The 26,261-nt window shown below is 51.9% G+C and overlaps 1 protein-coding gene and 1 long non-coding RNA gene across 3 annotated transcripts; one reads left to right on the forward strand and one right to left on the reverse strand.

The window, feature by feature from the left end:
• Positions 1–363: 363 nt before the first annotated feature.
• Positions 364–14,609, reverse strand: DUSP4 (dual specificity phosphatase 4). Its single transcript, XM_043560633.1, is given in 5 exon segments — positions 364–2,564; positions 3,206–3,425; positions 4,434–4,489; positions 4,492–4,578; positions 13,702–14,609. Coding segments are annotated over 5 exon segments (1,182 nt in total). The 5' UTR covers positions 14,135–14,609; the 3' UTR covers positions 364–2,178.
• A 116-nt stretch (positions 14,610–14,725) lies between these two features.
• On the forward strand, positions 14,726–23,991 carry LOC122471712. Of its 2 annotated transcripts, none has more exons than XR_006294248.1 (3): positions 14,726–16,916; positions 19,716–19,850; positions 21,747–23,991. It is a non-coding gene; the product is annotated as an uncharacterized LOC122471712 (long non-coding RNA). The 2 variants fall into 2 exon arrangements; XR_006294249.1 differs by lacking the exon at positions 14,726–16,916 and adding an exon at positions 18,646–19,583.
• Positions 23,992–26,261: the final 2,270 nt, after the last annotated feature.

Consider the following 26,261-nt stretch of genomic DNA (forward strand, 5'->3'; position numbering starts at 1 on the left):
GCTGGTCCTGAGCTCCGACTGTCCACATGGTTGGAATCCAGTCTGGGAAAACACGGGTTTTGGCGGATGTGCACTTGTTCTATAGAAAGTAGTCTGTTCCAGGTTACTTTTCCTCCCCCTGCAACAGCCACCCTGCCCCCCAGGTCCATCTGCTGTTGGAACCCAGGGCTCCCTCAGCTGCAGAACCCAGTGGACCTCATTCACCGCAAAACACAGAGCAACCTCCAGGAATCAAGGAAAAAGTGGGAATGGCCAGCTGTGCCACCTCTAAATAGGTCCATTGTCCAGGCATCTTAACCCCTCCACACCTCACCCCTATTCAGCCAGGCAGCTCCTAGGGAATGAGGGAGCCTTTGGCTTTTCTAAAAACAGGAAGCGGGAACTCTGGCCTCACCCAAAGACAGGGCTTGACAAAGGCAGGATGAGTGATGCCAGCACAGGTTCATGTTTATGGAAGGAAATGTAATGAACCTGGTCCTGTCTGGGATGCCAGGATAAGAAAGAGCATTCCAACACGATTCTGACATTGAGGCTTGAAGTTATTTACGGATGAGCAAGAATATTCATTTAGATCTAGACTCACAAGGGGCTAAAGAACAAAAAAACAAAAGAACAAAGAACAAAAAAAACAACCAAAAAATAAACATGCTCTCATTTCTAGACAAGTTTGCAAATACCTCTAAGCTGGCACTCAGTAACAACACTGTTCCACACTACTACAATTGAAGTAACATGTAGCTTCCCTCCTCCCTCCCCCCCAAGCCCAACCCACACACAACATCCTTCTCCCTCAGAAAGCCTTACCTCCATCTGGAAAGGCCCCTTCAAATGGCATTATCCCAAGAATGGATTCCAAAATGGCACCCAAGCACCCACGGTGCCCATTCCAGGAGCCCAGCAGCCAGCTCCCAAGCAAAGGGTCTGCCCAGCTCCTCACACACACTCTTCCATCCTAGACCTGAAACATGGTGTCCATTCCCCTCTTTTTATTCAAATAAGGGCCTTTAAAAAATATTCACCTAAGCCGGGGAATTTTAAGAAGCAAGAATTTGTTGGTGTACTTCTACTCTCACAGGATTCACATCACGTCTGGCTCTAGTCAGCTGGGTTCCCCGACGGCCCGGCCCAGTGATTCCCTGGAGGAAAATCCCCACTGCGCCCAATTTTTCAGGCGCACCTTATGCAACATGGCATTTATCACACGTGATTCGCAAGTCCTCAGGCAGGTCTGTGAGAACATGCTCCCGCCAACTGGATCACCGATCCTCAGAAAGAAAAGACTGTACTGTCGGGATGTAGAGCCACTTTAGTGTTCCATGTGCCCAGGAACCAGCCTCAAAAGTCATCAAACAGCAGTCCTCACCTTCCTTCCACCTGCCACCCCACCCTGCCTGCTTCTCAGTGGCAACCAATCCCAGGTGTCTATCCCGCCACCTCGTCCACACCCGCGAGATGCCATTTCCCTTCTAACTGCTTCGACATTTGCACGCTATCGTGCTCCGCTGCGGGACATCGACAGAAACATATCCAAAATTCACTGTCACTAGACTCCTTGTACTTACATACTCTGAGGAAATTCTTAATAAATACTTTTATTTATGACGAAGCGTAATTATTCACCTGTTGGTGACTTCAAAAGGAAAACCACGTCCTATAAGATTTCGTCAAAGAACACAAACAAAACATCGACCAAAAAACAAAAACAACGAAAAAAAAAAAAAAACCTGTTACAAGAACAAAAAAAGGACGAAGCACACAGAACCAGGCACTTCTGGCAAACTTGTTTTCTTTTTGTCCCTTTCCCACTCCCCCCCACTTCCCCCCCCACCTTAACAAAACTGGGTGGGCACATTTGCCAGGATCTGTGGGTTTCCTAACTTCAAGCCTTACCGCTTAAAAAAATGAGGTAAGAAATTCCTATCTGAAAAGTAACAGACACACAAACCAAACCAAGGTCTTCCCTGCCCGCTGAGGCAGCCGCAGCCGTTATTGCTCTAGGTTGGAGTGTTTTGTTTGCTCGTAGTAGGTGTATTCGAAGTCCTTATTGCCATTCTAGCTGGCCCCAGGCTGGCCCAGGAGGAGCAAAGGGGGAGGAGCTTGGCCACCTGCTCCCCACGCTGGTCAGTCCCCGCGGGGCCGGCGGGCTCGCGGGGTGTGGGTGGGGGGCTCCGAGCGGCCCTAGCAGCTGGGGGACGTGGTGATGGGGCTGTGCAGGTAGGGCAGGCTGCTGGGGGCCGAGTGCACGCCCACCGACACCGGGAAACTGAAGACAAACTGCGAGGTGGGCGTGGGGGTGGCCTTGCCCCGCTCCCGCAGGGGCCCCGAGGGGCTGGCGGCCTCCACGGCGCAGGACGTGGCCAGCACCTGCGACTCGAACTGCAGCAGCTGCCCCATGAAGCTGAAGTTGGGCGAGATGATGCTCCGCCGCTGCTTGACGAACTCGAAGGCCTCCTCCAGCCTCACCCGCTTCTTCATCATCAGGTAGGCCAGGCAGATGGTGGCCGAGCGCGAGATGCCCGCCTGGCAGTGCACCAGCACCCGGCCGCGGCAGTCCTTCACGGCATCTGGGGCAGAGAGCGCCACGCGGTTAGTGCCCCGCGCGCTTGGTCCCCAGGCTCCACCAGATGGCAGGTGCGGGAGGCGCCAAGGGGGTGGGGGTGGGGAGGGGCAGGGAAGAGTGCTGGGGGAGGGGCACTCCCGGTCCAGGAATAACGTTGGCGGCCGAGGAGGGGGAGGAGGAAGCCCACCGCAAAGAACTCTAGGATTCCTTCCACCCATTCTGGGCTATTTTTTTGAGACTGATCCAAACAAATGCACTAAGCTTGGGAAAAACGCATGGTAAAGCCGGTTAAATCCCAACATACCTTCAAGGATTTCCATGTGCAGGAACAAAAAACACTGGCCCAGTTCTCCCTTTATTTGTTTCCTCCCCATCCCCAAAGCCTTATCATCTAGACAACTGGAGCCACGCACGGAAAACGTTATTGCCTAGATAAGCTAACGGCCCGGCTGGGGAGTCTCTCTTCCTATCCCCACCCAACACAGCATCCAGGCAGTGAGCCTTCCTCAGAGGCACAGGGGAAACGGGCACACCCCAGCGACCGCGCCCCTTTGGTCCCTCCTTCCTCAGGCAAGTACCCGTGGTTCCCTCACAACCTCCCGCACTCAGCCTGCACCCTGCACCGCACCACCAGAGCCAACCTACCGATGTACTCAATGGCTTCCATGAACCAGGAGCTGATGTCTGCCTTGTGGTTGTCTTCCACGGGAATGCACTTGTACTGATAGTGGCCTTCAAAGTGGTTCGGGCAATCGGAGGAGACATTCAACAGGGCCGTGATCCCCAGCGCGTCCAGCATGTCCCTCCGGGCAGCGTGGTAGGCACTGCCGAGGTAGAGGAAGGGAAGGATCTCCACAGGACCCCCCTGCGCCAGAAAGAGAGGGCAGAGTGCCCCCAACATCGTGAGTGAAGGCCCCCAGGAAAATGGCCGGGGTGCTTGGGACAGGGCGGGGGGTACCTGGGCGAGGTGGGCTTTCACAGGCCCAGGGGAGAACGCCTGTGGACACAGCCCTTCCGGGTCTCCCCTTAGCCTGCTGGGGCTCCTGGCGGGACACCAGTCCCGGTGGGCTTCTCTAGCCTTTACGCTCCGCTCTGCTGTGAGCGGCAAAGCCAGGACAGGTCAAGCCTCGTGGGCCCCACCTGCCGGTTCAAGCAGCCCTCCTCCCCCTCGATAAATAAAGTGGCAGACACAACACCGGCCTTGCCACACCACTTAGGACACGAATCTACACCTAACTCAGTGCCAGGCTGTCTGTTGTGGGGTCGAGGGACTTATTTCCTTGGGCACATTAGAAACGGATGCTGTTTCGGCCTCACAGACAAGAGGCGGGATCTATGAGGAAATGGGGGCTGCAATTCGTGACGTTTTCTGAGTCAGACCAACTCAAATGGTCTGGGATCTGACAGCAGACTTGCTGGACCCTATGAATCCACTCCCTCTCCGTCTAAGTGCAAAGGCTGGTAAGACACAGAGCAGCTTAAGCCGGTTTTCTTGGGGGAGGGTTGGCCAACCATTTATGTCCATTGGGCGTTTGCAATTGGCTTGTACACGGCAGGGTGGCCTGGCTCTTTCTACACAGCAGCCCACATGCGCTGGCTTCAGCAAGCCCCGCGTGTCCGCACGTGAAGTTAGAGGCAAAGTCAGAAAGTTGGGTCTTTGTATGTTTCCAAATGAGGGCAGTAAGAGGGAAGGAAGGAACAAATGGACCCTCCCTAACACTGCACCCCAGTACCCGGGGTTCACTCCATTCTCCCCAAATTGAGGCACTGGACCCAAAGCCTCTGAAAAGCAGAACTCTGAAAATAAGCCCCCTTGCCCCTGCCTCACCCCCTCTCATTGCCCCTTTCTCCCAGGCTCTGCGCCCGGGTCTACCTGGTCGTGCAGCGGGGTTCCACAGGAGCCACAGCCCACGTCCAAGGACTCAGCAGTGCTGGGGGAACAGCAGGTGGGATGGTTGCCAGGGCCTTCGTTTTGGAACAGAATTCTGGGTACTCGGAAGAAAACCTCTCATAGCCACCTGTAAAAGAGAAAGACGTTGGTGTTAATAGAGTCACGAAGCCGGCAAAACCCCAGAAAAGTACTTGAATCTGACTCCTGGACTGAGGAGAACGGCTGGAAGCTGGGAACGGCCGGATCTACATTGACCACCGGGTGGCGCTGTGGGCCCAGAGATCACGGCTATGGAACCTTCAGAGAGCCGCATTTGGCCAGGGCTGCATCCTGAAGGCTGGAAGGGAAGTTTTAGGAGCAAGACTTAGGTTTGGGAGGCAGATACAGAAAGGACGACGTGCAGGGGATATGCAGAAGGGACTTTCCACAGCAGCTTCTTGGGGTGATGACCAAGCATGGAAGACTAGCCATTGTGTGTTTCCAGGAGCCCCGAGGCAGTCTGGTGCTGGGCCCTGGGGCCTGCAAAGATGTCTGTCATCCCCCACCTCCAGTCCTGCCTTTGGAGAGGTTCTGCAATGTGGGAGAGAAGGAAAAAAAATTTACCCTGGCACCAGCCCTTCTGGATCTCAGCAACAGAACAGATGCCAATCGCCCAGCCTCATGAACAGCTGTTCATCAGCAAGGGGCCAAAATAAGAGGAAACGGGCTTAAATATAAATCCCTCTTGCTACATACAGGTTTGGGGCAAGGCAGGATTTCCTGACCTGCGAGTTGCTAAGCTCTGGAATGGTTATCTGTGGGATCGTCTTCCGGGGAAGGGAGGTCTTTTAAGTAAAAAGAGATAAAGGGCCGACTTCTCTGGAATAGTGTTAGTGCCAAGCCGAAAAGCTCCTGCTGGCTGGCGGAGGGCAGAGAGGCAGGAGAGGGGCAGGAAACACTAGAAGAGAAGCGCTTGGTCAGTATCCGATTTACTCTCAGTTCTGGGACTTTGCTTTGCGAGTAACTTAGCATCCACGGTCCTTGTGTGGCCCTGCTTGTATTTTTATCTTGCAGTTTCCATAGGACCCGAAACATATTACAAATTCATTCAGGAGAGCCTACAGGTTGTGAAGCGACCATTCAACCAACAGTCCCGAATGTAGCTAGCACCGTTAAATCCTGACTCGTAAGCGGCATGGTGTCACGGGTTCCTAGAGACATTCATGGTAACCTTCCGACATGCAGACATGTGACAGTCAATCACTTGCCCAGATCCCAGCCCTAGAAAATTCTGCTTTGCAGAAGAAGGGAATGCTTCTTCGCCACATCATAAGGCTTACAGAACAGGGTATACATTTTTTCCTCTCTGTTCCCCTCCATTCCCTCCCTCGGGATATAAATGGGGATCTCTCTGGTCACAGGCCCGGCTCCTGCTGAGTCACAATAACCAGCTTCCCCCGGAGGAGAGGGCCCAGTACTGGCAGCTTCGGGCGCGTTGGTGGCCTTAATGGTCATCTCAGCACAGGGGCACCCCTCCTTCCCATTAGCACCCCCTTTTCTTTACAAGGCTACAAACATTGCTGCCCCAAATGCAGTGAATAATGAGGGAAGATGGCTCTTCCAGCAAATGTCTTTAGCTCAAGTTCCTAAGGTAGAACTCTGGGAAACTTCCTTAAATGTTCCCCTTTGAAAGGCAGAAAGGGAAGTGAATCAATCAACAAACCATTGTTGAACACCTATATACAAAGCCATTAGCTGTTACTCTATGTATTTCTATAGGATTTAAAGACTTTTAAGTAAAATGATTTCCTGTGTTTATTACGTAATTTGAGCTGTTCAAATATGCTGTTTTCAAAGCTATGGAAGACATGGGCGGTGCGCTCCCAAAGCTTGTCACCCAGACAGGCAGACTAGCGCTGCCCCCCTGAAAGCGAGTGCTGGAGACACAGGAGCGCCAGGGCCAGGCTGTGAGGTCACCGAGGAGGAGCACCCCCCCACCAAAGGGCAGCGGAAGTAGGAGGAGCCTCAGAGTGGTCAACACACAATGTCCTTCCCATTGCTGAGAAGGTGCGGGACAGGGCACCAGACTGAAAAGGCCTGCGTTGAATCCCAACCTGGTTAAGTCATCAAGCTGTGCGGCCTGGGGCTGTCATCGAACCTCTCTGAGCCTCTCCCGCACTTGTAAAGCGTGATGAGACATCCGCACCTGGCATCCTCTGAGGACTGACTGGAACAGCCAGTGCTCTGCACCTGGCCTCGGGGAGGCACCTAACGAAGACTTCCTTTTCTGGCACTTACAAGGGGACTCCAGCATTACGGGCAATTTCCCAGACTCTGGACAGCCCTCTCCTCCTGGGCTTTACTTATTTTTCCAGTCACAGTCTTGAGACCTGGTAGTTAGACAGCAGAGGGCTGAGTTCACTGCCTGAGTTCCAGGACCTTTCCCCATAGGGGACATTTGCTGCCTCCAGGTCGATCCTCAGTCAGCCCCGCAGGTGGCACAGCACCCACAGCCCAGAAGGCTCCCGAGCTGGCCGATGCCCTCGGGGTGTGGCAGGCAGGGGGCGAGCAGCCAACTGGGAGGGACAGAGGTGACCCGGGGGGCCAGGCCAGGCTTGAAGGGGGGCCATTTGTCATCCACACCACCCCCAACCCTCTCATAACAGGGCAGAGAGGGCGGGAGAAGGCAGCATTGGAGTGGAGCAGAAACAGGATTACTGAGGTCCGTTCCCTTTGGCAGCCCTTTAAAGAACAAGCAGAAAGGAACCAAGTGAACAAGCAGATTTGCCTGAGGGACTGGAGTGTCCCAGGCAGGCAGCCGTGGAAGAGATTCTCCCTCCTGAGCTGTCGCTAGCTCTGGAGGGTCTGTGGCTGACCGTTATGAACAGTTGCACCCAAGGAGCTCCTTCCTGCGGGTGGAGAGCGGCACCGGGCTGGGACCTCGGCTGCGCGCAGCATGGAAGGACAGCCCCAGAGCACGCAGGCGGGGTGGCAGGCAGGGTGGCAGGGACAGAAGGCTGCAAGTGAGGAACCACCCACGTCCACACTCCACAAGACCAGCACGTCCACGCCGGGTATCGGCTCCACGTTACTAAAAGGGATAGAAGAAATGCTATGTGCCAGGTTCTTCCCAAGCAGCAGTCCTTGAGGGGTGACTGGCCCCAGTTTTACAGATGAGGAAACTGAGGCGCAGGGCGACCTCAGGTAAGGGCAGTGCCAGCGTTCAGACCACTGGCCTCGAAGCCACCTGCTAGTCTGGCCACCGGGAGCCGACCCTGCTGTGTGCCCATCTCTGCCTTCCTGGTGGTCCTTCTCCCGGGGGAGGCACAGACTGCTGGTTTCATCCCATTGAAGACACATGTAGAAACAGAAAGGATCTGGACACTCGTGACATTTTACCAAACTCTGCGTCTAACTGGTGTTTTTCAAACTACAGGTTGCCACTAAAGAGTCATAACTAGACTCTTTATTTAAGGAAACACAACAGGATAGAAACTTCTAGAATCCACTGCATTTAAAGAAGGTAGAAGTTCATGGGCCTCTGGTTTCAGGTGTATCTGTATCCCTACGGGGTCACGATGCAAGGATTTCAGACTGTTATCATCTTTAACTTCTGATACTCTGCGATTCTAAATGTCACAAACTTCTCTGCAAAGCAGGTGTCTAAGATCTGCATTTCTAGCTTCTGAATGCAGTTTCATGACACATACACCAATGACTTTCCGCCTGTTTTGTGTAGCTCCAATTGGATGTAATTCCATAACAGATACTCTGACTAATTTTGACCTGTTTTTCCCATGTTCTTAATAATAGACTTTCTGGGGGCGCCTGAGTGGCTCAGTCGGTTGAGCGGCTGACTTCGGCTCAGGTCATGATCTCGCGGTCCGTGAGTTTGAGCCCCACGTCGGGCTCTGTGCTGACAGCTCAGAGCCTGGAGCCTGTTTCAGATTCTGTGTCTCCCTCTCTCTGACCCTCCCCTGTTCATGCTCTGTCTCTCCCTGTCTCAAAAATAAGTAAAACGTTAAGAAAAGAAAACTTAAAGAAAAAATAATAGACTTTCTGGTCTTAAAGCTCTCATTTTCTCATCTTAATTTTGAAACGTGAGTGTCTAGAGGGAAGAAAAGGAATATAATACCCCCCCAACTTTTTTTGAGGGATAACCACATCCATAGCTAGCTGAACTCCACGCTCTTTTTCTCATACAAAGCAAGACAACTGTCACAGCTTACTGAAAAGGATGACCCACTGTCCACACGTCCATGCAGGGCTGCGACGGTGCGCATAAAAGTGCTCTAGAAAGGACAGGCTGGTGCAGTGCCGATCACATCACCACAGTAGGACTCTTAGTGGGGTCTGTGATGGGGAAGCCAGTCATTTGGTGGGGACAGTGGTCACAGATCTTAATATGGCTGTCGCTCTTCCAGTCACCCTCTCTCAAACACTCAGAATGTCACCCGTTCACAGACAGGGGCTTGCTCTCCTGGGACTTCATTATCAGTACGAGCCAAACGCTGCCCAGCAAGAAAGTCTGGGGTCATTCGACTTTGAGAACTCCCGTTGATGCGGGTGTTAACTTAGTAAGCACCCACGTAAACGCTGAGCAGTGCTGAAGATTTACCTAAGTGAGCTTCCCACCCTGGGACCCCACACACAGACCTGCGCGTCCTGGGCCAGCTGGCTGACACTTAATGCCACCCTGGAGCTGGAGCTGGTTCACGGTCCCTCCCAGTCCTTCTGGGCTATCTGCTACATTCAGCAAGCTGGCTGGTGCTGCCTTCCGCTGGAGAGTGAACTTTTCTTCCTGTCAAACTTCCTTTGTTAGGCGGCAACTGCCTCCCGGTAAGGAAACTGGCTATCTGGTTTCAGATGTTCTGATTTTTTAAAGGAATTTCTTGGCTCCTTGGAAAAGCCACCTTCCCTCAGTTCCCAGTGTAGCCCGTCTCTCCTATAAGCCCTCAGGACAAGCCCAAGGGACCTGTGATAGGCTTCCTAGTGATAGGGTTTTCACTTTCAATTGATACCTGCACCCGGTCTTTTGTTACTTTTGTTGATTGGAAATATCCAGGTCGAAGGAGTTTGCTTCGCTTGGGGTCATTCTTTTTTTTTTTTTTTAATTTTTTTTTTCAACGTTTTTTAAATTTATTTTTGGGACAGAGAGAGACAGAGCATGAACGGGGAAGGGGCAGAGAGAGAGGGAGACACAGAATCGGAAACAGGATCCAGGCTCCGAGCCATCAGCCCAGAGCCTGACGCGGGGCTCGAACTACCGGACCGCGAGATCGTGACCTGGCTGAAGTCGGACGCTTAACCGACTGCGCCACCCAGGCGCCCCTCTCGGGGTCATTCTTTAACGAATGACAACAGAGGTGAGAGATTAGCTCTAAGGCCTGCCATTGTGTGTAATTCTAATGCTCTCAATCCTTGGCTGGCACGGGCACTGTATCATATTTATAAGAAGAAAGGCCAGTCCGTTTCTCTTTGGGTCAAAAGGTGTGCAACGTCATCCCCCCCACCCCCAGCCGGGGTTTGCTGTCTGCTGCCACTGACCTCCTGGGGAACTAGGATGGGCCAGGGAAATGGAGACAGAGAGAGACAAGACCCAGCTCAGCTGCTGGCTGAGCGCTCCCCCCACTCCATCATTGGCCTTGGGGGCTGTTTCCTACAGAAAGTGTAATGTCACAGTCTGTAGGGTCAGGCCTTAGGACTACAGTGTATGTGAGTCCCAACCTGGAGGGAGAAGCTATCTAATTGATATCTAATTGATCGTCCCACTGCCTCAAGACAGGGCCAGGACAACTTTTAAATCAGAACTTAAAGAACGGACAAAAGTCATGAGCTGAGATGAATTTGAGACAGGAGAAAAGTAAGATATTAGGGTAAGAAAATGCCCTTTTTGTCCTTCTCTAATGCCCAGGGTCTAAAACCCTCATCTGAGGAGCTATCAAGGAAAGAAAGGGAGTTCAAAGGAGGTGTGTACTCTAATGAAATCTGACAAGCTGAAATTTCTAAACTTTCCCCCAAAATGCCTTACAGGACTTTAAATAAAATGAGCTTAAAGTTGGGGGGTGGGGGTGGGGGGAAGATTTGCCCCAATGGGAATCTTCTACTAGCAAAAAGACCAGAGAGTGTAGTGATTTAAGGTTACCGTTCTTAGCAAAACTTGGGATAACATTTAGGAAATGTAAAGGCCAGGCAGCATTTTATTGGTATTAAGTAACATTTACTCTTAACTACGAATTCTTGCATGTGGTGTTAGTTAACCACCTGCAGCTAACTCATTTCTACCAACGCACGTCCACGTGGCAGAAATAGAAAACTCAGATTATTAAACACAATTAGTTGGTAGAATTAGATAGCCTTTGGCTGGAAAGGATAATATAACTTCCGAAAATATTCTGTTTTTCTGTTCCTGTAGGTTGGCAGAGAACAGTCGGGTCTGGCCACTTTTCCTTTCACATTCCCCACCACATGTGCAATGAGATATACAGAAAGTCCCATTAGATGGAAATTAAAATGAACAACTCCGATGGGAACCAAATTACCCAACACTGAATCAATTTAGGCATTTACTAAAGATAATCTAAGGGGCTTTTCCTCCCCAGTTTCCCATTAGTTCTCCGCCCCCAGAGTGCCCTTCCACGAACCCACATTTTCTCCCTTTTACTGGCTTCTCCACTAGAACTTAGGAGGCATGGCTGTCCTCTTCCAGCGGTGTGGGAGCAGACACTTCCCGGTTCTCCCTCAACTCACTAGGGATGCCTTTTCATTAGAGGGCCAAGGGAAGGAAGAGGAACGGTGTTAATTAATACTTCCTCTGCTTAGCACACATATGAAAAGAAGCCAGGTTAATAGCATACGACCCTGTGAACCTGGCAGCTTCTACCATCGCTACAGAACAAGCCCCTCACCACCACCACCACCACCACTGAATTTCAGGCGGCTGCTTCCAAAGCAGGCTCCTTTCCCTTAGAAGACACAGCTGTTCAGCTGAGTGTCCTGGCTACTCCCCCTGGCCTGTTCCAGAAGAGGCATTAGTTCAACCTGCCGCCCAGGCCTAGATACTAAAGAATATCGACTTTGAGAAGCGGAAGGTAGGCCTCCCCACCACCCCAGGTCAGACAACAGGAAGCAGTACAGGGCCCAATAGGAAAGAGCCGTTAGATGGCTCCTTTTCCTCCCTCCAGGGACCTCGCCAACGACCAGAGAACTGTCATTTTACCCAGAGGCTTCTGCCCTACTCAGTCTTTAACATTAGCCTCGCGCCCAGCAGCCTAACGGATCTGGCTCTGGCCTCTCCCCTGTGGGTCCAGGGAGGTGCCACCAGCGGGAGGAGGAAACCTTAAAAGCACGCCTCCCTCCCAGGGGCTTAAGCGTCCTGGAGCCCGGAAGCCCAGGGGTCAAGGTCCCCGACCGAGCTGCGGCTCTAGGGCGATCCCCTACGGGTTTCTTCCAGGAAGAAAAACAAAACAAAACGCAGCCAGCCTCCACGTGGATCTGCACCACCTCGAGAAGAGCCCTGGCTTCCGAGCCCGCGAAGGAAGGCACAGGCTCGGGCTCTCCATCAGGAGGGATCCAGGGCAGCGCGGCTCGGAGTGCAGCCCGCGCCACCCGAAAGGGCTATCTCCCGGGAGAAATTTCTCCCATTGTCGCCATGGACGCCGGCACCAGGCAGGGGAGGGGAGGCGCGCTCAGCAGCCCGGACCCCCACACTGGCACGGGTGGAAGCCGGACGTGCGTCTGCCGGGCGCTCCGGGCACAGCTCGGCCCCCAGGCAGGCGAGGCCGCCGAGTCCCAGGAGTCCGGCTCGCCGGTCCTTCCGGTGCCACTCCTTCCCGGCACTTTCTCTTAAAGCGCTTTGGGGAGAAAAAAGGAAGATTAGGCTGGATCGGAGGTGCAAAAGGCAGCTCTCACAGAGAAAGAAATATCAGCAAAATCGCCTTAGTAGTTCAACCAAAGGTCAACAGCAGCATTTCCCCAGCAGCTGACAGGTCAAATGGCCAGGAAACAACTGCCGAGAACAAAGCCCCCCGCTGTTCGGCAGGGGCGAACCCGGCTCGGCGGCACTGAGCAGTTTTGTTGTGCTTTTTGGAAAGGGCGGTGGGGAGAGGTTTCCGCCCCTCCTCCCTCCACCACCTCCCTTCCTCCGGGGCGAGCAGGTCCGGAGGGGAAAGAAAGGAGGGAGGAGGCGAAGGACGCCGGCAGGGAAAGGAGCGGCTCTTTGAAGGCCAGGGTCTGAAACGCCTCTCGGGTTCGGAGGCGAGGACCGGACGCGGGCGAAAGAATGCGCGGAATGCGGCAGTGGGAAGACGGGGCGCAGCGCGGCAGGGGCGCCCCTACCCACACCCCGTCCTGTCCGCTCTCCCACCCGAGGAACGTCAGGGACCGGGACCCGACGAGGCCCGGCAGGTGCGGCCGGGGCACCGGCCCTCCAGTTACTTAGCACGCGGTCCTTTGGGGGTTTCTGACTTCCAGATTTGACCAGAACTCCCGTCCCCGAAGAGTTTCTCCAGGTTTCACTTAAGTCAAGCACGCGCTAACAAGACAGTCGAAAACCCCGTCTGAACAAAAGGTCGTACTTCTCCGCGGCCTGAATTTAAGGGGCACGTTCGCGTCTCGCGTTCCCCGAAACTCAGTCCTCCCTCCCCTCCCCCCCTACCCCGCTCCCGGAGCTGGGGTCTAGCCCGAGGCGGGAGAAGTTGGCCACCTTCCAGGCGGAGCTCGGAGTTGGGCAGCAGATAGCTCCACGCAATGTCCGCAACCCGATCTTCCTTTCTGCATTTACCAAGCCGATCCCACCTCGGCGCTCGCCCTTCTTCACCGTATTCCCCACCTCTCGGGTTCAAGGGGTCGGACTCAGTTTAGGGCCCGAGCACGCCAAAACGACAGGCCTGACCTTCCGCACCCGCACACTAGCACCGGGAGCACCTCCCTGGACTATATATGGGTGGGCAACGCAGTGGAGCCGCTACGCCTAAGAGACCTGACGGTTAGTGAGCGTAAATAAATGCAGTCTCCAGGAAGAGTACCGACTTGCAGGTGACAGAGGAAACGCACCTTCACCGTCTCTGAGGACTTCAGGCGCTCGCACTTGCACACAAACGCACGAAAACCTTGCAAACCCATGCAAAACAGCACGCACAAAGGAGTGCGTGGGTACCCACGCAGCCACGAGTCCCTCCAGGCACTTACTTCTTCCCTTGCCCACTAAGGCGCAGGCCGCCAAGCCCCGCGACACCTACCCTCCAGCTCGCGCCCCGGCGCCAGAGTTTACCTTTGAGCAGGCAGATGTCGGTGCGCTCGGCGTTGCGGCGCAGCGCTTGCACTACCAGCGACACGGTGCTGTCTTCGCGGAGGCTCTCCGCGCGCGGGCTGCGCTCGTCGTAGACTATGACCGCCGAGTAGAGGCCGGAGCGCAGGCGGGCGCGCACCTCCTCCTCCGCGGGCAGGATCTGCTCCAGGCTCACCGAGCCCTTGGCCCGCCGCCGCACGATGGTGTTGCAGCGCACGTTGACCGAGCCTCGGATGTAGCCCGCGCTGTGCGCCAGGAACGGTCTGCAGTCCAGGAGCAGGCACTTACCGCCGCTCAACAGCCCAAAGGCTCCGTGGCTGCCGCTGCCGCCCGCGCCGCCGCCGTTCTCTTCCCGGTTCATCAGCCTTTTGAGCACGCTGCAGTCCATCTCCCGCAGCTCCTCCACCGTCACCATGGTCGCCGGGAACCGCGGCTGCTGGGCACTCGAGGAGGAGGCGAAGGGGACCCGGGCCAGTTGGGCTGCAGGAGGGGACAAGCGGGGGCTAAGGGAAGCGCGTGCAGAAGTGGCCGCAAACTTGGCCCCCACGGCCTCCCACGGGCGAGCCTCTTCTCCCCGGTCCCCTTCCTCCAGCAGTCTCGCGGTTACATAGCAGTCCGAGCGGCCTCGGGCACCGGGCGGCACCGCGCGCGGTGCTGAGGGGAAGGTGAAGGGGAGTGTGTTTATGGGAGAGAGGACCACCGGGGCTCCCTTCTGTTGCTGCCTCTATTGTATTTTTCCCGTTGTGCCGCTGCCGCCGTAGCCGCCACCGGCGCTGCCGTTCGGGCCGCTGCCGCTCGCCACCGACAGCCGGAGCTCCGCGCACTGCCCCAGCCAGAGTTTCCTCTTTAGCTTGTAGATGTATTAATGCTTCTCTGCACTCCCCCGGGAGGGGGCAGATTCATTACTACCTCGAGAGGCCCCGCCCCTTGCCATTCTGGGCCTCGCGCCCTCCCCCCCCCGCCCCCCGCGCCGGCTCCCCGCCCCGCGCCTGCTCCCTCGGCCCCGCCTGCCCCTCCCCTGCGCGTGAATGGAGCGCGGGCCGCTTGCGCCCAGTCATGGGAACGCGACGTCACAAAGAGCAGAGTAAACAGGGAGCTCGGCGCTCGCCTTCAGGCCCATTCATAAAACCGAGACCTAGAGGAAGAGGGAGGCGGCCTCCGACCGGCAGGCGAGCGGCCGCGCCAGGACTTTGTGAATGGAACGCGGCAGCGCCTGTCGCAGCCCGCCGGCCGGCCCCGGCCTCTTCGGCACGCGTCCCGCCCGGACCCTAGTGGCAGTCCAGCCATTCCTCCCCGCCGCGGCGATGCGGCGTTCGGCGTACGGAAAACGGCCCGCCGGGAAGCCGGCCTAACGGCGGCCGGGGCTCGGTTTTGGAGGTTTCATTCCTTTTGCCCCCGTGCTTCCCCCTTAGCAGCCTCGCAGGTCTCCTCCCGCGAACCGAAGTGGAGAGGGCAGCGTTGTCCCGCTGCCCAGCGGGCATGGCCGGGGACCTCCTCGCCCGGGGCTTACGGAGTGCGTTCCGCCCGGCCGGTCGTTTTGTCAAAGCGACTCCTCAGACGTTAGCTTCTGCATTAGCGTGATCGATTTTCATCTCAAGCCATTAAATCAGCTTTATAGCTTCCCGAGAACGTGGGCAAGCCCTAACTTACAAGATGAAAGAGAAAAGCCCTCCTGCCCCGCAGCCCAGTAGTAGTGAGGTGTTGGGTTTGTTGCTTTACGACCCAGAGGGAGGCATTAATTGCCGGAATGCTGTTTCTATGGAGGAAGGTAGGGGTGCCACTCCCGTCCACGCTTCCTAAAGATGTTTATTGAATCCCGGTGGGGGGAAAACCCGACGTTTTAGGCTTTTGGAAAAGTCTTCACCTCGTCTTGCATGCATGTGAATTGTTTTCCCAGGAAATGACAGTTACGGTCTACATTTGGTGCGAAGCTAGACCCTGAGAAATTGACGCGTAAAGGATTGAATAAGTTCTGAGGGTGTTTCAGGTTTCCATGCATCTCTCTTTCCAGGTCATGTAGCATTTTTCCCGCCCCCAGTTTTACTTAGGCATTTAATATCCCAGAGGCCGCTTTTGGCATGGGGTTTGTGCGCGCCGCGGTGGGGACACGACACAAGCCAAAAATTATTCGCCCGACATCTTGCCAAATCTTGTTAGTGAGAATTAACCACCGAGCGGGGGAATTACAGGACTCGCTCGCGGCCCCGGTAGCAGCGGGGTCGGGCCTTCCATTCTGGGTCTCCCCTGGAAGCACGACCCAAGCAGCGACGGCCGCCGCGGGGTCCTTCCCGCCCCAAACTCGGCCTTCCGCTCCGCCTTTGTTACTAGCAGAGCGGTTCCCTGGAGCTCTCATCTCCGGGCCCCCAGGACCCCTCCTCCACTCCCCAGCCGGGCCTCGGGAGGGGGCCCCCCCCCCCGCTTCCGAGGCCTACCACCCGCGCTCCCCTCCTACTGCGCCGCGAATCCCCTGATACCCGGGCTCAGGTCAAGTAGGGGATCTTCCTTTTACCTCGGATTACAAAATGGCTCAGCACGGCACTGCACTGATCCGGTTTCTACTTAGCATTTAATATTTTGTTCATATAATTTTTTTGCAATTAATTTTGTTTTAAAAAGCACTGCATTTTTTATCACTTTTAGGTGCCTCCGAAATTTTAACGCCCACGGCACGCTGCTGCTAATCGGAGGGGGCCATAACTGCGCACCTACCGAGGCCTCGGGGAGGCAGGCCCTTGGGCGCCAGGCACTCCGGGTGGGGAGGTCAGCAGCCAAAGGCTCACTGCGTGACCTCTCCGTTGGGGAGGGGTTTGTACTTCCTCCTGAGGGCAAAGGGGGCCTGTGTCCGGTTTTTCATTTGCTGAGCGGCAGCAAGGCTCTGTCTAAACACTCGCTCTCACTGGTACACCAGGAGTGTGCGCCCTTTCCAAGAAGCCGCCCAAGTCCCGGAGGTCCGGGGCGGCCCAGGAACCCGGTTTTGCCCGGCCCGCTGGCTGAGCGCTCTCCCGGCCTCAAGAAACGCGACACTTTTATAAGGGCTTGGACGAGATTTCTCTTGGAGGAGCCTCTCAGTCGGATGCAGGTCTGGGCTAATGTCACACGTGTCGCAGGAGCTGGGGAGCCGTCCCTGGGCCACACTGGCCGCGGTCAGCTAGCCTTTGTTTCCCCTACCCGACCCCCGCCCAGCGCTCACGTGGCCGGTAAATAACCGTCAAATCCGGGGGAGCGGGGGGGGGGGGGGGGGAAATGCCCAAGGACAAAGGCTTGCTTTCTGCACCTGACAGTAATCCGTGGTGGCGAAGCCCATAAATCCCGCAGGCAATTCACAAGGAAGGTGGTGTGGGCGGGCGTGTGTGTGTGTGTGTGTCCACGTCTGCGTGCCCGCGCCTGCGCGCCCGCACCCTGGAGGGGAGCCGCAGCTTCGGACTTAATGTATTTAAGCCAGCAGCAGCTTTAATTGCAAATGCGAATGCCTGATTTTTGAGAGACTAATAAAAAAAAAAATTCTTTCCTCAACTTGGGAAATTCCGGAGCCTTCAGGCGTGTGAATTTCAGCAGATGAAATTTAAATTTTGTATTTATCCGGTTCTCTGTAAGCACCCTAGATAATTTTTTTTTCATTTTTAATTTTTGGTATTGTAAGTGTGCCGGCCATTTGGTACACGGTTAAATGAATGCAATGTGAGAGCTATCTGATACCGGCTATAGAGACGTCAAAACTCCTCTCCAATTAATGTGCAGGCTGGGAGTGGGAAACAATCAGTTTACAAAGGAACCTCGTGAAACAGCTTGTCAATAAGGTAGATCTTGGAGAAAACAAAGGCGTTTGGCAGGAAGACATTGTTTGAATGTCATTTCAAAGTTAATTTAATTAAGGAAGGCATATCTGCAGGAGTTGGTGTGGGATTGCCCAAGGAGAGAGATTTTATTTATATTCAGCAGTTAGCCTCCGGGTGAAAATACTTTAAAAATTCGCTGTGACATGTAAATCCAACTTCTCTTTCATCAGACAGTCCTTAGACCGACCTTATTAGTCCCTGGCAGACCTGGCAAAACCCCTGCTCTTGTTTAAGAACATTTCTTTCCAATTAGGTTGTTGTGTGATCTGGGAATTTAAAGCCCAGAGTAGGATCCCCAGAGAGGACTATGGCTTCTATTCTGGTTTCGATGCCAACCTCTGACTCACTGCCCTGTCCCAAAGTGCCTGAATAAAACTTGCCTGAAAACCCATTAATGAATTAATCAAGGTGGCATTGGAAAGAAAGGGTCTGTGGATTCCTCTTTCCTGAGCAGAGAAGTTACCTTGCTCATTACTCTCTCACTTGGAACGGAAATGATCTGCTTTGCAAGGACCTGTTGGTTAGGCTTCCTACATCAGCTGATTGGGAAGCTTCTCCTCTGGCAGTGAGAACGCTCAAAAGGACTGGAAAGCTGTCTTCATGCTCCTCAAAGCAGAAAAGTGTGTGCCCCCTGCATGTTCTTAGGCAACATACACAAATGGAATTGAGGCATGTATGTCTGTCCTTCCCTGCCCTCCTCTGCTCATCAAGTCAGAACTTAAAAGCAATGGAATGTTCTTCAGCATTTGGACTGAACATCAGCAAGCAATGTCAAAAACATAGCCTCAAGTTTTAGACCTGACTTGGTCACATTTACTTTCTATGCATAATACTATAGCACTTGCTAATGATTTAAAATGCTAGGTTTCTATGGGGCGCCTGGGTGGCGCAGTCGGTTAGGCGTCCGACTTCAGCCAGGTCACGATCTCGCAGTCCGGGAGTGCGAGCCCCGCGTCTGGCTCTGGGCTGATGGCTCAGAGCCTGGAGCCTGTTTCCGATTCTGTGTCTCCCTCTCTCTCTCCCCCTCCCCTGTTCATGCTCTGTCTCTCTCTGTCCCAAAAATAAATAAAACGTTGAAAAAAAAATTTTAAATGCTAGGTTTCTAACCTTAGGGTCTCTGAAGAAAGGTTTCAATACATTGCTTGGTTCATTAATCTATTTGAAAACTATTCAATCCAGGCTACGCTACCATGTAGCTTTGTGATCTTGGGCAAGACAATCTCCATGGGTCTCAGTTTCCTCATCTGCAAATGGAAGAGTTGGGGCAGGGTAGTTTTTAAGGTCTAGTCCATTTCCCACCCTGTGTGAATGCACAGGAGAGCCTCCTGTCAACCCCAAGCCCAAACCTCAGCAGCCTTCTCCTTTCCCTCCCCAGAGCCTGGCACACTAAATGCCCAAGACCAGGAACAGTCTCTAACTCCTATTTGGCCCTCTTTTGCTCATGGAGAGCACAGTTGGTAGTTTTTATTTAGATGTTTTTTGTCAAGTGCTAATATCCCAAGTAGCTTGATGACATTTATTCAACAAACACATGAAATAATGTGGGGGAAACAAACTTATCCAAAATACTGACTGTAATTTCAAAGAGTTTATAATTCAGTCGGGCTACTCAGGGTGTGAATGTCACCGTACGTTATTGCAAGGATCTAATAAATATCATTAGGGAAAAACAAATAAAATGCCAGGGGGATTCAGAAAAGAAAGGGATTGCACAGTGCTGCGGGATTAGGGAAATGGAAGGAAAAGGCCAGTGCGAATAAAATGCATTTCATCTACTTAAATGTTATCCTTGACTTCTCTGTTAGGTCCTTTTTTTTTTTCTTTTTTAACTTTTATCCCACCTCTGACATTCATTCTGTCCTTGTGCCTTACATCTTTTCCTTTCATTTGTTAACCTCTCTCTTCCCCAGTGGTTTTGCCTGCTAAAAATAGATGAGCGATTGGTCTGAAGCTACAAGAGAGCCAAGATGATGCAAAAACTCTGTAGAAAATCTATGCCTTGGACAGTGAGCTGACCTTAGATGCCAGGTAACCTAAGTGTGGGCCTGACTCTAGTGACAGTGATGTCATCGCAAGCAAGTCAGTTGTTCTAGATCTTAATTTTACCATCTATAAAACTAGGAAAAATAATGTAATACTTACTTTTTTTTTTTTTTTTAGGACAACAAAATATCAAAATCACCTTTCTAAGGACCCAGCCTTGGTGAACATATTTGCCTAATCAAATGTCGAGTACACGCTCAGAAAAGATTTTTGGACTTATGAAATTATTTCTATAAAAATTCTTACCAAGAGGTAAACATGAAATCACATTTGTTTATATGTTTTATAAATCTTCTTTAATCGAAAGCAATCAGAACAGCCCCAAATTAAGACTATCACAGAAAATCTTGGACTTTGGAGCATTATTCATTAGAGAAACAGTAAAAACAAAACAAAACAAAACAACCAAGAAAACCTATGTCATTCTACCTACTTGCTACCATAGTTGCTACCTTAGCTCCAGATCATCATTATCCACTGATACCCCACATTCAATCTGCAGACGGTCCTGGGCATGGTCCTTCCTGCCCAGTAAGTGTGGGGAGTGTGTGTGTCCTTACTATTAGATGTTTATGCTATTCTTTGCTTCCATGTTTTGGCTTCATTGAGGTTTTATTTGTGTAACAGTTGGTTAACTCTCATCAAAACTGCAGGAGATGAAAAAAATCTTTCCTCTACCCTCTTAGGTTTGTACCTGGGGCTTGCAAATTAAACTGACAAAGATAGGTTAACAAGAGAAAAAGCATTTAATTTTAATTGATGTTAGTTGAGGTTTTTTGTCGTTGTTCTTGTTTATTTTGGGTTTTGTTTTGTGGGTTTGTTTTTTTTTTTACATGCACAGGGGCTTCACAGAAAAATGAAAACCAAAAAGTGGTTAAACTTAAGGACTTCAATGCCATTTTAACAAAGGGTAATAAATTGTAGATAAATGACTAGACAAAGGGTGGTTCGGCTTCTAGGGCTGATAAGTTATGGAAAGACAACTAGGAAATCTATGGGAGGAAACTAACGTTAGATAAAGATTGTTTATTAAGATTTGTACAGACTCATCTTGGTGCCATCTCTGTCTCTGGTGGTTAAGGATTGTTCTCCCCTTCCTTATATGGAAGGAGCCACCCTCACAAGGGAAATTTATATGCTACTTTTAGGCAGATGGGAAAGGGAACAGAGAGCTCTTCTTATGTCTGTTTTTTTTTTTTCAATTGCCTTCAGCTCAAAACAATCCTTATGCCAAAGTGGCATATTTGGGGATGCTGTATCCTGATTCCCTTGATAACTGTATCACAGCTTGAGCAGGTACTGGGTAGCGCAAGGAAGGGTATCAGAGTTTCAATTTGAGCTTTGCTTGAGTGACAAACCGGTCCCACTTAGCCAATCAGTGGCTTTAGAAACCCTTAATCATTTAGAAACCCTTAAGTCCTTATTTCTGAGTTTTCAGGTAGACAGAAGAGAGAGACCAAGAACCAACAACTCATGAATGAAAAATTTCCACCTTTAATTACCAATTTTAGCAAAAAGCAAAAGGCCTTTGACAGTGCAGGAGATTGATCGGTTCACTCCAGTTGAAATCATCGTTTTCTGGGGTCAGGGCATGAACAGCCTCTCCCAGCTGGATAGGATGCTCAGATTACCAGCCCTGCAAAGGAACCGAGGGAGAAGCAGAGGCGAGGGGGAGCAAAAGGTCTCTGCTCTCTCCCTCAAGCTTCTCCGTGGGCTGGAGTCCCCAGAAGCTCCTGCAGAATGACAGCCCCACCTGCCCACGCACCCTGGTCACGACACTGCCTCCATGTTCTGCACCAGGAGCTGCCCCTCCTACAGTGCAAATTCTCCTCCATACAATCTAATCTGCTGCTTAATCCAATTTTTGTTTTTTAAAAGAAATGATTTGGGCCAGCGGGCATCAACCTACAAAAGGAAAACAGCTAAACCTGCTCTATTCTTTTCCAGATAAGAATTGTCTCTCTCTCTACCTTTTCAGCTGCGATTAGCATAACAATCCCCAGGGGTTTGCTCACTGAGGGAAATACCCAGGGTTCTCTTTAAGCAGTGGTTAATTACATCCTGCTATTTATCCCATTGATTAGAGGTTAACTAATTTGCACCCAGCCAACTCCGTTTTTAATCTAATCTATTTCTCTTTTTCCCCAGACTCCTGGTGTCCTGTATCCTGTCTGTCACACAGTCTTCAACCTCCCTACCAAGGAAAAAGGTAATGAGAACGGTCTTCTCCTCCAGGTGACCAAAGGGCCCTTTTCAAAGCCCATCTGGATGCCCCTGCCTTGAACCTGAGCTGTATCCTCTCCAGACCTGGCTTTCGTTTGGTGCAGTGGAAAAAGACACAGGCTTTGGAGCCAGACAAATGTGGGTTTCTGTGCTAACTTGGTCATTTAGCCACCTGGGGAACTTTGGATGAGTTCTGGCCTTTACTTTCCACATCTTCTCAATGGGAGCGTTACTAAATGCTTAGGCTAATTTGGGAGAGTGTCGTTCTTCAAAATGTATTCCCTTTCTTTTGCAGAATTTTTTAAGCTGGGAGATGCCTGTGAGGCAGCATTTCTGATTCATACATCAGAATCAGAGGTGCAACTGGCAAAACTCCAGGTGCGTTGAAAAGCCCGGGTAGGTACAGTGTCGTCAGGCCAGGCTACTGAGCTGGCCCAGCTGTGAAGCCAGGTGTTTGCCCATCGGCCAATGTGCCACAAAAGGCCCCTGGATCCTTTCTGCTGCGTCCCGCTACCCTGGACTGCTCCGTGCTCCCCCCTCCCATCCCCCTCCATACGTCTCCACCCACCCCACGGATCCCCACACACATCTCACTGTATCGGTGAGAACCTCTGTGACCCCTTCAGCAAGAAAGGCAACCTTCCGGCTTCTGGCTTCCTCCAGTCCTTGCCGCCCTGCACTCGTTTCTTTCTTAACTGTTTTCTGCACAGTACTTCTTCCACCAAGAAATGTGAGAAGCGCTCTTGATGAAACGGTAGCCTCCAATTCTGCTCCTGGGCATCTGTCTTAGTTTGTTCAGGCTGCTATAACAAAATACCACAGACAGAGAGGCTGAGACAACAGACATTCATTTCTCAGAGTTCTGGAGGCTAGGGATTCTGCCCGAGATCACCGGGCCGGCAGATCTGGGGTCTGGTGGGGACCCGCTTTCTGGCTTCCAGGTGGTCGTCTTTCCATGGTATCATAACCCGGTACAGAGAGGGAGGACACAAGCTCTGGCCTGTCTCTACTTACAAGGACACTAATCCCATTCATGAGGGCTCCACCCTCAAGACCTAATCACCCCCAGAGCCCCACCTCTCGGGAGTACCATCACCCTGGGAATTAGGGTTTCAACATCTGAAGTTTGAAGACACACAAACATTCAGTCTGCAGCAAGCTTCCCGCTTCCAGCCGGAGTTTTCCTGATTTTCAATGGCAGAATTAAACTCATCTTAGACATTGCAGCAAATTCACAGGAAAGCCCCTGTCCATATCGTGAATGGCAACACTGTAAGCTCTGTGCTTGAACCCTGACGAAACTCCTACAATCCTCAGGCTGAGCCCTATGCAGAACAAGTGCCAAGGCTCCTTGTATCGCCCCCCCTCCCCCCTGCTGTCTCCCTCTCCCCCTCCCCCCAACACCACCTCTGTGTTTCATTTGTGCTCCTTACGGTCTTTCATACACCCTGCAGGATTCACCTGCTCCAGCACACCATCACTCTTGCTGGCTTCTCTGCCCACCATTTCCTGCACCTTTTATGTGGTTTTGATGTTTGCAGCCGGGGGACCCAGGACCACAGCTCAGGTGCCTGGAGAGACCCATCCAGACCCTTAGCCTCCAGCTAGTCCACGGGGCCAACTTCTCCTTGGACCCCTCTAGGCCTGAGCAACTGTCCAAAGCTCCAGGCAGTTTCCAATCCTGCCCTGAAGAGGCGTGTGCTTTGCAGGAACTTCTGACCAAACTAGCTGCTTCCGCTCAGCTGAGGCGCACAAAGGCAGTCACATTGAAACAGGCTTATGTGTGTAGATGGCTGTGCAGAGCAGAACCCGAGCTAAAGGGTATACTTCCTGGCCTGAGGCATAAACACCACATACACTTTTTTTCTCCTTTCATAAGGGATATTTTTCAGGCTTGTAATGAAGTGTGGTCAGAATGTATTCGCTTCTAGAATATTAAGCCAGGCAGAGGTTTTTTTCCTTTTTTCTCTTTTATACATGTGAATAAAAGTGGAGTAAACAGAGCATACTGATAAATATTTTACACAAATGTCAGTGGATGTAATTCTAGAGCAGACATTTTTCTGGGGAATTTGGTGTTGGTTTAAAAGGAAAGGCAGGAGATCAGACTAGGTACCTTTAGCAGTAGCTTCACAGAGTTTGGGTTGGGAAAAGCACAGAAATGGTTTTTTAAATTTTCAGGATTTCCACTTGGAAGTTACCAAGTTTGAAAAATACCAAACTGCAGAATGCTAAAACTGTAGATTCTTTTGGTCTTCCTTACGAGGACCCCTGTTTCTGTGCCTGCTCTCCAACTGGCTGAAGAATCAAGAAAAAATGTTGTGCGGGACACTTGGGTGGCTCAGACGGTTAAGTGGCTGCCTTTGGCTCAGTTCACGATCTCACGGTTCATGGGATTGAGCCCCACATCAGGCTCTGTGCTTGGTTCAGATCCTCTGCTTCAGATCCTCTCTCTCCCTCTCTCTCTGTCCCTCCCCTGCTAATGCTCTCAGTCTCTCAAAAAAAAAAAAAAAAAAGTTGCAGATGGGCTTAACCCTTCCCTGTAGAGCAGCTCTGACAAAGGTCTTTTCCTGTATGAAATTCCCCAAGATTTCAGAAGATAAAATGTGTGTGTATATCTCTGTGCGTGGGCACAAATACATATATGCACACGCATACCTGTATGCATGTGTTTGTGTATACATACACATCTGCACAAGTGTGTGTATATACATTTCTTTTTCTTCTTGAAACACCCATTTCCAACCTCCCTGTCCCTACCTGGGCTCATTTTTGTAAAACCTCCTTGTTCCGTCCCCACCCTTGCAATTCAAAGGGGCTTTCTTCCTCTTCTGTTGTATGTGTTAACTCCTGCTCACTTGTGATAGGATGTATTCAAATTCGGTGCTCGCAAAATTCAGAGACCGATTTTATTCCACCTCCAGTCTGGGTTTTCCCATGTGTCGGTGCTTCTTGAGTTAGTTACCGCTCTGGAAGGTCAGCAGCGATCACTGGGTGATGATTGATGCGGGGTGCTTGGGGGTAGACAGGGAGGATCAGGGAGGATCCAGGAGTGAGCCGTCTTGCATTTCGTTCTCATCATTGCAGAGGAGAATAGTAGTTGCTCAAATGAGGCCCTGAGAAGAAGGGCCTGGACTCCTACCTGGCCAGTGCCTCAAGGTCAGCTCGTGCCTGTCATCAGGGAGGGTCTGTGTCTGTCTCTCTGAATCCTTCCTGTGCTTCTTCTAGTTCTGTTGTGTGGGGTTTTTTTAAGTTTATTTATTTATTTTGATACAGACCGAGATGGTATGAGGGGAGGGGCAGAGGGAGAGAGGGAGAGAGAAAATCCCAAGCAGGTTCCACACTGTCAGCACAGAGTCCGGCATGGGGCTCGAACTCATGAAACCACGAGATCATGACCTGGGCTGAAACCAAGAGTCAGTCACTGAACCAACTGAGCCAGACAGGTGCCCCCACTTGTAGTCCTATTTTGAAAGGACTGAGCAACCTCTTCTGCCTACTTCTTGGATGGGGCTCCTTTCTGAACATGACTCCATGTCAAATACCCTGCCCAGGGTGTAGACCACAATGAGCATCCAGAAAATGGGGACCTGCTTTAGTCAGCTTGGGCTGCTATAAGAAAGGACCACAGACACAGTGGCTTAACCAGCAGGAATTTATTTTCTCGGTTCTGGAGGCCCGAAGTCCAAGATCAAGGTACCGGCAGGGGTGGTTCCTTCTGAGGCCTCTCCCCTTGGTTCATGGGTGGCTGGCTTCTCTCTGTGTCCTCACAGTGGCCTTTCTTACTTTCCTCAGGACACCAATCATATTGGATTAGGGCCCACCCTTATGACTTCATCTTAACTTAATTATCTCTTCAAAAACCCCATCTCCAAATATATACATCATATCCTGAGGTACGGGGAGTTAGGATTTTAACGTATGAATTTTGGTGACACAACAGAGCTGCTGTTAACTCTTCCCAGAAAGAGGCTTGAAATCTTCAATATCATTCTTCTTGACACTCTCCCCAGGAGGTAGTTCTGTGTGGCTGAGAGAGCTCAGGTTCTAGAATCAGCCGGAACTGGATTTGAATCCCAGATTGGCCCTTTCTAGCTGTGTGCCCTTAGGTCGGTTACTTAATGTTTCTGAGTTCCAGTTTCCTCTGCTGACAAATGGTACAAAACCCACACACCTTAGGAGCAGCCCAAGGATTCAATAGAATGACGTAAAAGAGCCTGGCATGCTACCTGGTTCAAGACGCATGTCCCCTACCTTACCTCTTGACTCATTCACTTCTCTGAGGTCCCCAAGCACATGCCCATCTAGAGATCAGACAGGTACATTTATTTCTGACCAAGAGAGCAATTGCCTGCTGGGTCAATAGCTTATGCGCCCCTCAGGATATCTCAGAACCTCAAGGGAAGGATCTTTGTCTCCTGGGGCCCTGCGCTGTTCCTG

The sequence above is a fragment of the Prionailurus bengalensis genome, chromosome B1 (genome assembly GCF_016509475.1).
Source record: "Prionailurus bengalensis isolate Pbe53 chromosome B1, Fcat_Pben_1.1_paternal_pri, whole genome shotgun sequence".
Classification (NCBI taxonomy): Eukaryota; Metazoa; Chordata; class Mammalia; order Carnivora; family Felidae; genus Prionailurus; species Prionailurus bengalensis.